This window comes from Mizuhopecten yessoensis, unplaced genomic scaffold (genome assembly GCF_002113885.1).
Source record: "Mizuhopecten yessoensis strain PY_sf001 unplaced genomic scaffold, ASM211388v2 scaffold11169, whole genome shotgun sequence".
NCBI classification, from domain to species: domain Eukaryota; kingdom Metazoa; phylum Mollusca; class Bivalvia; order Pectinida; family Pectinidae; genus Mizuhopecten; species Mizuhopecten yessoensis.
In genome coordinates, this window is record NW_018408914.1 from 49,814 (window position 1) to 64,648 (window position 14,835).

General features: G+C 37.2%; 1 protein-coding gene across 7 annotated transcripts in view; it reads right to left on the bottom strand.

Annotated features, from left to right (window-relative positions):
• Positions 1-14,835, bottom strand: part of LOC110467302 (rho GTPase-activating protein 20-like) — a 205,410-nt gene that overhangs the window by 48,528 nt on the left and 142,047 nt on the right. Inside the window, exon 1 of one of the 7 annotated variants that reach the window (XM_021524382.1) lies at positions 4,839-4,913. The exons of 5 other annotated variants lie outside the window; for them this stretch is intronic. In XM_021524382.1, coding sequence (XP_021380057.1) covers positions 4,839-4,898 — 60 coding nt within the window. In that variant the 5' untranslated portion in view covers positions 4,899-4,913. Of the gene's footprint in view, positions 1-3,246; positions 3,927-4,838; positions 4,914-14,835 lie in introns of those variants that run through there. One more of the 7 variants, XM_021524380.1, reaches the window with a different exon arrangement.

Sequence of the window (14,835 nt, forward strand, 5' to 3'; positions counted from 1 at the left end):
GCCTGACTTCCAGATGGGAGGTCTGATAGTCCTGGACATCAAGTCAATAAAGTGACCCGTGCCAATGTGCATGTTATCACTGCACAGGAACAAATCTTACAGGTGACATATGTCCCTTCTTAATCAATGTCATTTGTCACTAAGGAGAATGGCAGTGTGTTCAACAATAGGCCGCTACATTAGCCTGTGGTCATGTCAGAGTTATCCCAGCAGGAAGTTCAATCACATGTACAGCTATAGCTGTAATTGCGACAAAATATCGATGCTCTTTCTGGATATACAACAAAAAACAGAAATCAAACCTTGGTTTTGTGACCCATAAATGTCATCTAGATATCTATGTTTCAGTCATCGTTTAATATTTATAAATAAAAAATGAAAAAAACCCCCAAACAAACATAAAGTACACTACTTTGATGGTATGCAATCCTTCCTCTTGTACTTGTTCTGTGTAACCTAGCTATATATAGTGATGTATGTGCTCGTCGTTCTGTGTAACTTTGCTATATATAGTGATGTATGTGCTCGTCGTTCTGTGTAACCTAGCTATATATAGTGATGTATGTGCTCGTCGTTCTGTGTAACCTAGCTATATATAGTGATGTATGTGCTTACCGTTTTTAAGTGTTGTTCAGGCTGACCAAGTGATGTATGTGCTTACCATTTTTAAGTGTTGTTCAGGCTGACCAAGTGATGGATGAAGTGCAGCCTCCACCATCATATGCATGTGATAGAACATTGTTGACTAACATCCGAGTGCTATGACCTGGCTTGAACTTTTGCTCTGTATGGACTCTAGCACAACTATGAGGTTACAGTAAATTGTACAGTATGATGGGATATTTTAGAAATTTTGAAACTTTTACTATGAGATGTTTACATACACACTATAGCCAATAAAAATGAACGATGATGACCCCGGAGAGTTAGATAGATAGCAGTCATAGAGTCTGGGAACTGGGTTTAGTAGTGATGGTCAGTTAAAATAGCCTGTGACAGGTGGGCATCACAGAGTAGCCAACTCAAGTCTGTTTATATTTACAGCAATAAATACATAAACACACTGTAAATTGTCTTTATATATCTACATAGTTATCTGTCCCTGCTTTATTGGCAAGATCAAATAAACCTCTCTATAGAGGATGACAGACCATGACCTCTAGTATTATAATGTCAACATCCTATCCTTTCATTGAACACTAAGGTGACTTACAGTGTCATTGTTCTTAATGTAGAACCCCACATCAATATATATACAGCAGTATTCAAGTCGAGGTTGAATGTTCTATAGAGTTAAGTTTTAGGATTTGAAAACCAAATCACAATTTTTGTAGCCATTTAAAAACATTTGAACCGTTGATACCTTTTTTTCTGTACGATTACATGGAACATATATTCCTATTTTAACAATAATTTATCCGCTGAGGCTCGGGGACAAGCAGTTATAATCCTTCGTAACGACATAGGGAAGCTTTACCATGTTGGTAGTGACATTCCGTCAGGGAAGGACAATTATAACCAACAAACAAACATGGTCGCTGGAAGGAGCATTCTCTACAATGATAGCGTTTACTCTGGGGTTTAAATACGTTTTATGTGGTGCTATAAAAGCTGTGTGTTATTAAATAAGTAGGGCTCGGAATACTCGGGATATGTAGACTTTAGTGTATTGAACACAGCCTTGCCCCATAGTGTCGTATGTTCTCTCCGTATCATTTATAACCATTCTAACAAATACTTTATACCTATTACCCGCATTGTAGCTCAGATTTCAATCCGATTCTTATTGACACAGCCAAATCATACACGATATAAACACTTATATAAGTTATATGTAATAACAATACTGTATCTTCAAATCAAGTTGAACCATTCCGACACCTGTGATTTCTATAAAGGAGACAACGTTATTGAAATCTACCCGCCTGGTAGTCATGGTATGCATACAACCTAAAAAGTTAACGGAACAGTTTACAATAATTGGCTGAAGTACATTTGTGTCTTTGTGAGGTGTCTAGAATCCTTCCTGGTATGTGTGTGTCTTTGTGAGGTGTCTAGGATCCTTCCTGGTATGTATGTGTCTTTGTGAGGTGTCTAGGATCCTTCCTGGTCTGTATGTGTCTTTGTGAGGTGTCTAGGATCCTTCCTGGTATGTATTTGTCTTTGTGAGGTGTCTAGGATCCTTCCTGGTATGTATTTGTCTTTGTGAGGTGTCTAGGATCCTTCCTGGTATGTATTTGTCTTTGTGAGGTGTCTAGGATCCTTCCTGGTATGTACGTGTCTTTGTGAGGTGTCTAGGATCCTTCCTGGTATGTATTTGTCTTTGTGAGGTGTCTAGGATCCTTCCTGGTCTGTATGTGTCTTTGTGAGGTGTCTAGGATCCTTCCTGGTATGTATTTGTCTTTGTGAGGTGTCTAGGATCCTTCCTGGTATGTATTTGTCTTTGTGAGGTGTCTAGGATCCTTCCTGGTATGTATTTGTCTTTGTGAGGTGTCTAGGATCCTTCCTGGTATGTACGTGTCTTTGTGAGGTGTCTAGGATCCTTCCTGGTCTGTATGTGTCTTTGTGAGGTGTCTAGGATCCTTCCTGGTATGTTTGTCAGGTGTCCTTGCTTTATTTATGTGTTTATGAGGTAATGAAGCAAAATACAACTATCAAAGTATATTAACAGAATAAAAGTTCATATTTAAATAGTAAAAGTTTAACATAATTCTTCCCATAAGATGTAATTATGAAACTGATCTAAACGTAATGAAGATATTCTATAACAGGCCTACAGGGATTATTGAGCTATCTGGGACCGCCAATACCATTAATGTATAGAAATTAATAATTCATTAAATAAATATCAGCAAATGAACCCAGACTTTTCAAAGAAATTAACTGACCTTAACGAGATATTGATTGTGCAATATTTGTACAGCAGGATGTTGGGATGTCCCTGTACTGATACACAAGTTAGATGGTATACTGAGAACCTCCGTACTGTTTCATTATACACAGTCTACATGGAAAGGAAGTGCTTTTTGAGATTTATCATTAAAAAAAATAATCATAACTAAATAACAGGACACAATTTTGCTATACTGAAATTCCACTGCATTGTTTTTTATTATTCAACATAAATTTTTGAATGATTTGATAACCCATATAAGGAGTGTAGATGATAACCCATATAAGGAGTGTAGATGATAACCCATATAAGGAGTCTAGATGCATTTCATTCCCTTCTTTTACTCCCCTTACCTTCTCAACCTCCGGAGGGGCATGGACCTTAGGGTCCTGTGCCTTCTGTATCACATGGCCCATGTGATTAGCTAGGTACCGTTATTACGGCAACACTTTACGTGGCTTCTTTCTCATCACTTGTTGCTTAATTCCAGTTCAAAGGTCATCTTGTAGAGACCACAATGCTATCAGTGCGTCAACATTGACAGAGATCCTAGAGCTTGTATATAGATTTATGGGGGTAGACAAGACCCAAACAATTGGGCTATGTCCATGTCAGAATTAGATCCATGACGTAGACACACACAGAAGTGACGAGGATATTACACATCCTGGTACCTCTATCATCCTCGTGATTCCATCCCGTAGGAATGTCATCGCCAAGAGTACTAACATTCGTTGACAGTACATAAGCTGGCGGCAGTGGGGAGTATGGTATGGTAAAACCCTCCGGGCTGATGACAAGTGTACACACCACAATGTCCACCTCACAGGTCTACCTGTATGCTAAAAACTTCCAGGTTTTGAAAATCTCGGTTACGAATTATGCAAATATAAATGACCTACAGGTGAGTCCCTGTGCGCTACACAGGGTACGTAGGTACTATGGCAATGTCATTCCTATTATTTATGAATGAGAGGTAAATGTCTGCGTACATGTTCAATCAATATGAATGAGAAATAAATAAGTCCTCCTCCTCCACTGTACACACTAAGGGTTGACAAAGGAACACGCAAATAATGCTAAAATACATATTGACATAAGAAATCATATATTGTAGCAACAAGGTGCTCAGTCAGGGATGAACGATTTGAAGAACGGCAGTCGAGACCCATATTCACCTAATGCTCTCCGAAACCCGACAGTCAATTGCCTCAGAAAACCTCCAATCAATGTCTATTGCTGTTTGGATTGAAGTTTGTAATTGTGAGCGCAGTTTCATTCTATTTAAACGGTTGTTAAATCTTTTCACCACAGACAAGTGCCAAAAATTCTCATGTTTGTATGGGTTAATGTTTTACACAATCCCGGTATGACCGACTTTTTATCCTGGGAGGTATTGTAGGATTTCTCATTGAACTCCTTTTAAAGGGCTCGGCTAATAGTTTCAATTCTTAAATGTAAAATCAAATGAATGGCTTCCATTTCTGGGGTAATTATGACGGCTGTCATTTGATTCGCATATTTAAATTGAAGTGACACTTTTCAAATATATGTATACATTGTCCAAGGTCAGACACTCGGCAGGGGTCGCACAAACTCTCCTTAAGGAGTGGGTGTCTATGGTACTGGAGTCAAAGCCATCAGCTGTTACACTCCCTGATGTAATCAAAGGTACGGTCCAACAGCTGACCTCCCTTATAATGTACTGTTGCACTCTTACGCTTTTATACCAAAACCTTCACATCAGGTTTATTATGTATTGGTGTAAGTCTTTTGAATTGATCAATGCATGAGGTTCAAATTAAATGCATTATATTTCAATATGAAGTAAAACGGAGGTCAAATATTATGTCAAACTTCAATGACAATGTTAGAAAAGAAGGTAAAGAAAATTGTTGATAATTTTAGATAATGACCATATAAATGATGGTAGGAGCACACTTACCACTGATTTCCAACATAGATATTCTCCATAGATGATCGGGTCGTAGGATCTCCTGAGCATGTCAAACACCGACCATTACGTTATAGTGTGGTAATCTGACTAAAAGGAACTTTTTGTGATAGACGAAAAAAAAAACATTCATCACGATCACAACAGTAGGTATCAAACTTGTTGTAGAAACAACATGGTTCCAAAACAGGATCACAGACACAGAATGCCACTACTAAGCTCCTATAGCTGCTGTGCTAGTATTCCGATAGTAGAGCACAAAACACATCCCTGGCCGTCATATATCCCAAAGATACTGTCTAGTATATCCTCAATCACGGAAGCTAATAACTCCAGTTCTGTACCAACTGTATCTTCAACATGCACAACAATCTTTCTTTTGGCCTTGTGTCAAAGGTGTGTGCATCTATACTATTGTAAAATGTATGTACCTGTGCACAGGTAAGGCATCGTTAGTACAGGTATGGTAAGATACCTGCCAGGCTTGCCCACTACGGCCCATCAGTGCCGACAGCCAAGCTCTCGTGTGATGGATGGGGTGTGTTCCCCAGACCAAGTGCACTGCCAATTTTCCTTGATATACAACTTTGTCATTCCACTAATTTCCAATACCTGATCTCTACTTTTCATAAACAAATTTCTGAGGTAGTTCAGGCTAACTAAGGCAAATGCTGCAACCGCTAGACATTGATTTTTCTATTGGTCCACTGAATGCAAAAATTAATGAGTTTTTTCACGAGGATACTATATGCTTCAGGATAGCACAGGGAATGGAAGGTCAACTGTGTAACAGATCACAACTGATCTTGTTCTGTTGGTGTTTATTTGTGGAGGACCTGCTGTGGATAGTTGGGAGCTGTACCTCTAGTGTCTTTGTAGGTACAAGGACTTATCATATACATGACCTCAGGCCACATCTGACCTTGAAAATAAAGTTGACAGATAGAGATATCAGGTGAAAATGATTACATGCATGTTGGTCGGTTAAGTCACATCTGATTGTGAACCTGTGATGCCACAAGGGCACAGGGCAGGTAAAACGGTGTTACCCGATTACGACCCAAAGGTATCGCTGTTCATCAAACTTGGTTTCTATCACCAACACAACAGTACGGCACATATCAGTTTACGTAACTTAACTTATCATCAATATCAGTTATTGACAAATGTTGGGACTAAAAGCAACGAAAAGCATGAAATTTGTTCACATCTTTATATATAGAAATAGACCACAACAGAAAGCATGACATAAGAATCATATGACGAGAAGACGTCACTGTCATGCGTACTTTTATCTTGTTCGATGAGCACAAGGCAATTAGGATATATATATGCAGCCATTTCTTAGTCACTTAAGTTTAAAATACCATTAATAAGATTATTTTTGTGTCACTCGTAAATATTGAAATACCAACCCAAAAGATATAACAATTTGTAGCTTCAATACCTTGCTGTGAAATATAACGAATGACATCATGGTTGACTGTGATAAAGATTTAATCTTATCCTCAAACATTTACTAGTGGCATGTCAACAAAATAGCTATCTATTTCGGTCGACCATGCTATAACTTACGTAATGTTTCTCTTTGATGTTTATGTGTTTTTAACAAATATGCGTTTCATACCTAGACAGGTATAGGATATGTGTGGTAATTCATTAGTTTGCGGAATTTTCCCATTAAATGTGTACCTTTATGATAACATGCAGGGATGTTGTGTAATGCACCATTAAATCTATTACATGACCAGGCATGTCATGTAGTTTAACTTTTATTAGGCCAACTCATCTGCTCTGCATAATAGTTTTCTTTAAGATGGTGAGGAATGTGTATCTGTTAATAGACTGGCATTGAGTCAGTGAACTGGGACTGGCTATATTACTGTTATAGTATTAAGCTATGGACTGTGTGGCGAGATGACGCTCCTCTACCACGTTTTGTTTTACAATCACATCACGATGTACCTAAAACATACAGACACCCAGATTTCTGCTCCATTTTGGATTACGATTCACTAAAACATAGACACCCAGATTTGTGCTCCATTTTGAATTACGATTCACTAAAACATACAGACACCCAGATTTGTGCTCCATTTTGGAATACGATTCACTCAAAACTTGCTGAGATCCCATGCATATGACATTGGATCATAGTCTGAAGTCTGTTCAATGTTGAATATAAAATGTAAAATAGATGTTTTTTTTAAATGTTTAATAGATATGGTGTTTTCATAAGGAGAAGTAAATATCATTCAAATTGATTTAAATTCAATTTTAGTTTGGCATATGTAAATTAGGAACCTGGCCTTTTCTTCAAATGAAAAATAAATGATTTGCCTCAATATTTATGATATACTGATCAGTCCACCTCCAGGACTGCAATCTAAATCGAAAAATCAAATTAAATCAAATAATTCTTTATACATTTGGCTCATGTTCTATTTAAATTCTTCAGCTGAAAGCATTTGTAGGGTAGCTGTGGTCAGCCTGAATTTAAATAGAATCTTCCCTGAAAATGGAGTCATAAATTACCATGCCTGTCCTTGGGTATGATTTGTGGTGGTTTAAACGTAGGGCTGACGTATAAGTTTACAGAGAGATAGGACGATTCAAACAATCAAAAATTGATTACCAACAAAAGACAAAATAGTTCTCTTCCACAGACAATCAACTTGTTTACGGTAGAAAAAATCTCAACGATGATTTGATAGTAAATTAAATCTCGTGACATGTGCGAACTCTCCAGCAGGAATATATATCTTCAGTCTTCATAATGACAACTTCAGTAGCCCAACCTAGCTGCTATTAATAGCCAGTGTCAAAGGTCACTCTGTCCCCTTCAGCACCCTAAATGGCAGTAACAATGGGCTATGATTGCAACATAAGACAGTTGTCATCATGTCACGATAGAGATCTTACCAGTAGATACCTCGACCTACCTGTACAACAGATTCCCTTCTGGTCTATTAGCTGACCAGTGGTAGCGGTGACCCTTTGTTACCATTTCACCCCCTTAGACACCCTAATTGTTTCCCTGTAAAAGTTACACCCTACAATTAGAAGTGTATTGAGCCGTGGAGTGGAATGAGCCAGGGAAGGGCAGGGTATGACCCTACATCAGGACAATGTTAATGTTTCACGACTAAAATAGAGTTCTGATCCTTGTGCGTTTCAGGCGAATCATCTGGAGATTTATTGTTGAAAGCTTTGGTCAGATTATATTTGTAGTATAAATATATGATAATGATTACTAATTCTGAAGTCCAAGATAATGTTTCTCTACTTGTGACATTGACTTTTAGACCAAAAGCACCAGTAAAAATCAGGTTTTGTTGTCAAATTTGAAATATTTTCTCAAAGTCTTCATCGTTTTTGAAAATGACCACAAAAAAAGGGAGAAGAAATAAAAAAGAGAAGAAAGGCCTCCTACAAGGTTTCAACTTTATCTAAGATCTGTTGATTTGATTTTGATGGTTTTACTTCTGCTATTACAGCCTGTCTGCCTTTCAGTAGACGAGAACAGATAGGAAAGGAAAATAGAAGGGACAAAGTATGTAGAGAAAGGAGAGAAGAGGAGAGGGTAGAGGTGGAGGAGATAGAAGTATATTGTCTGTCCTATAGACCTACACGGGGGATAGTATAATTTTTCGTGACGACTCCTGGGCCGAAAAATGGTTACCTAATGTGGATCCGTGGCGTATCAAGATGTTGGACATGGTATAAGAGAAGAGCAGAGGGATGGCACTCCAAGGAAGACCCTGATTTTATCTACACCTAGCCTTTAAACATTGAGGCTGAATGGGACCCTCCCTTCTCTCCCTTCCTCATCATCCTGGATTTAAACAGTCAAGAAATACTGTTGATCAACATTAGTAGGTATGTGCCCCACAACAATGGTCCATACTGACCACTGGTACCACCTAGTCCCATTCAGAGTGACCAGTCACTGGAATGCCCAGGTTAAGCTCTACAGAATGACCAGCAGCTAACTTATCACCTTACACAAATAGTACACAAGTTCTGCTTTAACAAGGTGGGTCGCACTTCAATACGGATTTAAACGATTCAAATGCTTACAGAAATTGTTGGCAAAGTTTGATCAAATAGCTTGCAGCTACTGATCCCAAACACTCTGATGTAAACCGGGTAACATCCACGTCCTCATTTTCTTTTTCTTTTTAAAACCTGTCCCCACTTTGTCCTCGTTATCAAAGTAAATGTACTCTAGGTGTCCCTAAGGTATGTATATTTTAACTGCTCTCTGACTATCAATTGGGTATGAATTCAAACACACATTAAAATCTATGTCTTTCATTTCTTGTACAATCACAATCTTGTTCACAAAATATATCATAGAACATCCTTTTGTTAACATTTTGTTTTTGTTTCTACATCAGTTCACTCAAATTTGTACCAAGACTCAATAAATCAAACTTATGGTTACAAAATGATGAAATGATGCGAACTTCAGCAAACATGTAAAGACTGAAAATGACGAAAACAAAACTGTGTAAAAGATTTAAGTCCACGTGTCCTCAACAAAAAGTCGGACACCAAACGTTTGATCAATGAACACCCAGTTTACTAGTGTAGTGGAACAATGCCTTGGATCTTGATCGAGATATAGCAGATATACCGTAGGTAGATCACAGAACTCTCTCATTACAATATTGAAGTATTAATGAAGCAGAAAAACAGGTGACCAATATCTCGACACAAACTACGCTAAATGTTGTTTACGTTTTAACCCTCCCATCCAGTCATCAGAATGGTGTACACCCCTAGGTATCAGTGCTGTATTATCACAAAGTCTGTCTTTACTATTCACCTGTGCCAAACAAATACATTCTAACCCTGTCTGAAACTGAAACCTTCGTGTTGTTGAATTTAGTATTTATATATGAAAAAACAAAACCTTGAAGTATAAAACAACTGTCAACTTTTAAAATGTGGACCAGAAACGAGGTCAGCAAATTCTATTTTCAGAAAAAAACGAATAGTTAAAATGACATTATAGAATCGGGTTTCACCTCCATCAGTAACAGCTATATACATTTAGTACTGATAAACTGATCAGGCATTTGACTACAGAACAGATTTTGTCACATTCTATTTCATGAAGAAACTGGTTAAGATGATCATTACCAGGTATGACCCTTGGCTTCTTGGTCAAAGTAACTCTTGAGCTCTTGGTGAAAATGGTTATGGTCTTGGTAACTCTTGAAGTCCAGGTCAATATGATTCCTGGTCAAGGTGACTCTTGGACTTTTGGCTGAATCGACTCCTAGACATATCCAGCACATCAACACAGAGCTATTGCAGCCATTTGCTTCACGCCTGTTCAGAGGTTATACAGAGTATGTAACCTTCGTTCATACTGTATTTAAGACTTCTCAGTAACTCCAGTTCTGGCCTTAAATAGCCTAGGTTAAGTGCTAGCGCTCTTCCTAATGATAAAGCTCTGGTCTGATTCAGCGTCTTGACCGACATTACAATAACCTGCTAATGTCTCCTACAAGGAATCAATGGTGGTAGTCAAAGTCACATAGTTACCATTCACCAACATCAAAGAAATCTCCATCGATGAAGATCACTTCACGTTCTTAAACTGTCCGCGGAGGGCACTGATCATGAGAGGATGTAAAGGCAATTAGCCTGTTGAAGTGGCATCAAACTAAACTGTCAATATTTCTGTACTCACTATACAAGTTCATACAAATCCTAGATATACATTTTTTTTCTTTCATGCAGACAAATTCTGTATAATTCAGTCTGCAGATCATTGTATGTCAGTTTCCTCCATTTCAATAAATGGGTGAACATTACTTCGTTCATTTTTTTCCCTTATGTGTATGAACAGGTGAAATCAACACACAAGTTACAATTCAGGAAACTTACTATAAAATTTTCTCTGCGACACAAAAGAGAAACTTTAGTAACAAATAATTTTAAGAGTCATTCCCCTTGATATTAACTCTTTTGTAGTCAGAAATACAATAACTTACTTCGTTATCTGAATGATGTAGAATATGTGAAAATCTTCCCTTTCTACAACATCTGGGTACAGTAACCATCCACGTCATGGCTGTATTGAGTGTAACCTACACCAAAAACTTGTGATCTTATCGGGATGAAGGTTTGGCCCAACTTTTGTTGCTTTGACAACAGGAGTACAGGTAGATATGTAAGAATTCTCCATGTTGACTTTTCCTATCTCACCTACACTTTTTCTCAGTTTGTGTTACTTTGGTGAGGAAAGGATTAGGAGAACGTTGGTAAAATCTGTGATGACGTTTTTCTCTCCCACATATACTTCTATTGGTCACCATGGTATGGGAACCAATACATCTTGCCAATTTCCTCCAGCGACAAGGGTTTACATTTTTATGTCTAAACAATATATTTATCTAAAAAAGATTCTCCACAGAAACACACATTCTTCTGTAAGATTAAGATTTTTGAAAAGAAAAGATAACTTTTGAGTACTGTATTGATAAAAAAAATTATTTTGCATTTCTATAAACTATCATGTAACTTACAATATTATATTCTTTTGTTAATAAAATATTTCTAATCTTTTTTATACTCAAAACATTTCGCATTAACGAACTAAAAGAAGTAATAAGTGTTTTTATTAAAACATGTTACAGACTCATTATAGGAACTGTAACAGGGAGTATGGCTACATCAGGAACCACAACACTGTACAGCGAGAGCATACATGTAGATGTGTAAGTCCGATGCATTCCTCATCTCGTCCTAGCAAACATCTTACTATAAGTATTTACAAGTCGACTAGAACTTCTCCCTAACAGAATGTTTATGTTATACAATGATACAGAATGAAGTTCCTGGTAGTCCACTTAAATTGTTGTCAAATTTGTCAGCCCCAGCTTCAAAGCTATCATTTTCTCATCAGCAGACTGATGTTTTGGACCATCCCCCCTAGTCCATCCCCCTTCAACATCCATTATCTGAGGGGCATTGAATCACGATTTCTTGTAGAAATAACAACATTATGTTCCTCTGGCTTTCATCTTTCTATCGATAAAAAAGTATTTAGAAATTTACGCATTAGATTTAGCTTGGATCCTACCAGTAGATAAACAGTTAAATTAAAGGGGGACGACTTGAATTTCTTGTCTGATGTTCGTTTAATTTGGAAATAAACCTGACACTGGGACTGATCCTGAATATTTTGTCGTCACCTGGCCTAACCAGGATTCACCTTTGTTGTGAAATCCCATAGTACCATTACAATATTGTCAGCGATATTGTCAGCGGTGTACAATAGCCTTCAGGAGTGGACATCAACCATCACCCAGACTGCTAACACAAAATCACTTACTATCACTTAAATTACATGGATTATTTATTTTTCCATAGCTGCATGTATAAAGAATGTTTTTTATAAGATATTTCAATTATTTTGAAAATTTTAAAACTTTTTCTAAAAGAGAGATACACATTCTTGTATGATCTTATTACGTACATAATATGAAAAGAATTTAATTCCTGTGCTAGATAAAAATGCACAGTAAGCAATAATCCTTAAAGTTTTAAATGAAACCTTATATCTCCCCCATAAAATACGCTTGTTTGAGCTCTAGATTATTGCAAAAAATGTGCCTTGAAATTCAACAAATAGGTCTTGAACTTCTTGTCCATCTGAATACAGAAAAAATGTGAAGGATTGTGAGTTTGTATGCTAAGCTTTCTGGGGAATTCTTCAAACTGCATGCACCACAGCACCAAGACAGACAGACCGGAAAAGGACAGGAAGTAGATTTATTCGGCATTGAGATCAGATGTTGTCTGTGGACATTGGTGAACACCTTTGCGGTGAACACAACGCCTGTATACTGTGGACAGGTACTGGAGCGTGGCTAACAATTTAATTTCCCCACTGTTTGGTCCTAACCATGTGAAAACTTGTATCTGTTACAGAAATTTATCTGACGTGATAATATTGCCATATTCTGAACATTTAAATACTAAATACAAACCAACATTATGATGTTAGATATGAGACAATGTGTATAATTCACAGGTATTCTAAATATATTGGAGTTATGTGGGAAACAACTGATAAAGATCCTGAATACTGTGTGAAGAAACAATCCATCATGTTTATGTTTTTACAACATAAGGCATTTACATCATTTGGGCAAATTATTCTGATTGATACAAACTTGTTCACCTTGAGCAAAATGTTCACCTAGCAGGCTATCCAGTAAATATGTTGCTTGAAAAAGGGCAAAATAAAATGGAAAAATCCTTCATAACTAGGTGTATCCAATGTATGCAGGTTTTCTGTATGGACATTTGAAGAGTTTTGGAAAATATCACATTCAACAGAAAGGTGCTTTGTAGGCAGATATACAACCATCGAGATCAGACTAGATCATAAGACAACCGTTGTGGGTCATCATTAGACAGGTCCTCACAATAGATAGAAGTCCTTAATAGACAGGTGCTTTCAATAGACAGATGTGCTCAATAGAGAGATGCCCTTAATAGACAGGTGTTCTCAATAGATAGAAGTTCTCTATATACAGGTGCTCTCAATAGATAGAAGTCTTCAATAGACAGGTGCTCTCAATACATGGGTGCTCTCAATAGATAGTAGACATCAATAGACAGGTGCTCTCAATAGACAAACTAAATAGACAGGTTTCCATTTACAAGTTAGTATAGCCCAGGCCATGATTCCTACTGGTATCTCCGCCGGTGTTGGTTTCATTTCAAATGCAGTATTACATATATCCTATTTCATTACCTTTCTTTTTGAAATCTGAATCTACAGATGACTTGAGAAAACTCGTAATGATCACAAGTCTCCCATTCATTCAGAACTTTACACACTTGGACGATTATCTGGGCCACAAAGTACTTCGTGCTGGAATTCAGTTCTTTGAGTTTTTTCTAGACAAAATCTGGGTCAGTGGAATTTTGCATGGTAATATAGGACAGGAATGTCTTTATTCTCATACTTATCGAAGTATTCTGTCCTGCTGTGACTGGTAGTGGACACAAGACTGACCAATCACATGATCTATCAGACACAACCAAACAATCAGATGACCGCATTCCTCAATGACCATGAACATGATATGAAAACTTATGGGATAAGTGGTAATATTGATCTTATAACAAAAGATTATGGTGTTGTCCAAGCCTTTCCCTGGTGATTATGTTAGAGGCGTTCCTCTTCTATAGGTCGCACTAACATCATGTAAACAATGGCAAGGACGATACAAATATTTCAAAAGGCAGCAAAGATCTGTGTAAATATAACAAAGGTGTGTATTACGTCACTAACAGTCACGACCTAGGTGTGTGATTGTGATCTGAGGGGGCGTCTTAGTACTATGTCACATTTTAATTGTATAGCGATGGTGACATTGTCACACTTTTAGGTGTATTCTGTGAGTACAAACAATTGTGTCATTCCAACATTATCATAGGCATTGGATGAGATTCAAAAAGTTATGAACACTTAGACAGCATAAAGGAATTTAAGACATTATACATGATAATATATTTTTAAAAAAAAAAATCAAATATGCACAAAACAATTTTTGAAACAAACAAAAAATTTGATCGATCATATAGTGTTATATGGGATTTTACCGTCTATATTACTTCTTTGACCCATATCTCTACACATATATATACATTCTATGTTATCAAGACATTCAGGCAGTAGGAGTTCCACAATATATCAGGTAAAGTAAACTAACCTAGATAATGTAAATAGACAGAGATATAAAGGAAGGATAAATATACTAAAAGTGTTGTATCAAGTTTAAGGGGAGGCAACTCTTACAGAATCAGTTTCAGGTCTAGGAGTATAGGAGTATCTAGATCTAGACATGTACACACCGAAGGTATAGGAGTATCTAGATCTAGACATGTACACACCGAAGGTATAGGAGTATCTAGATCTAGACATGTACACACCGAAGGTATAGGAGTATCTAGA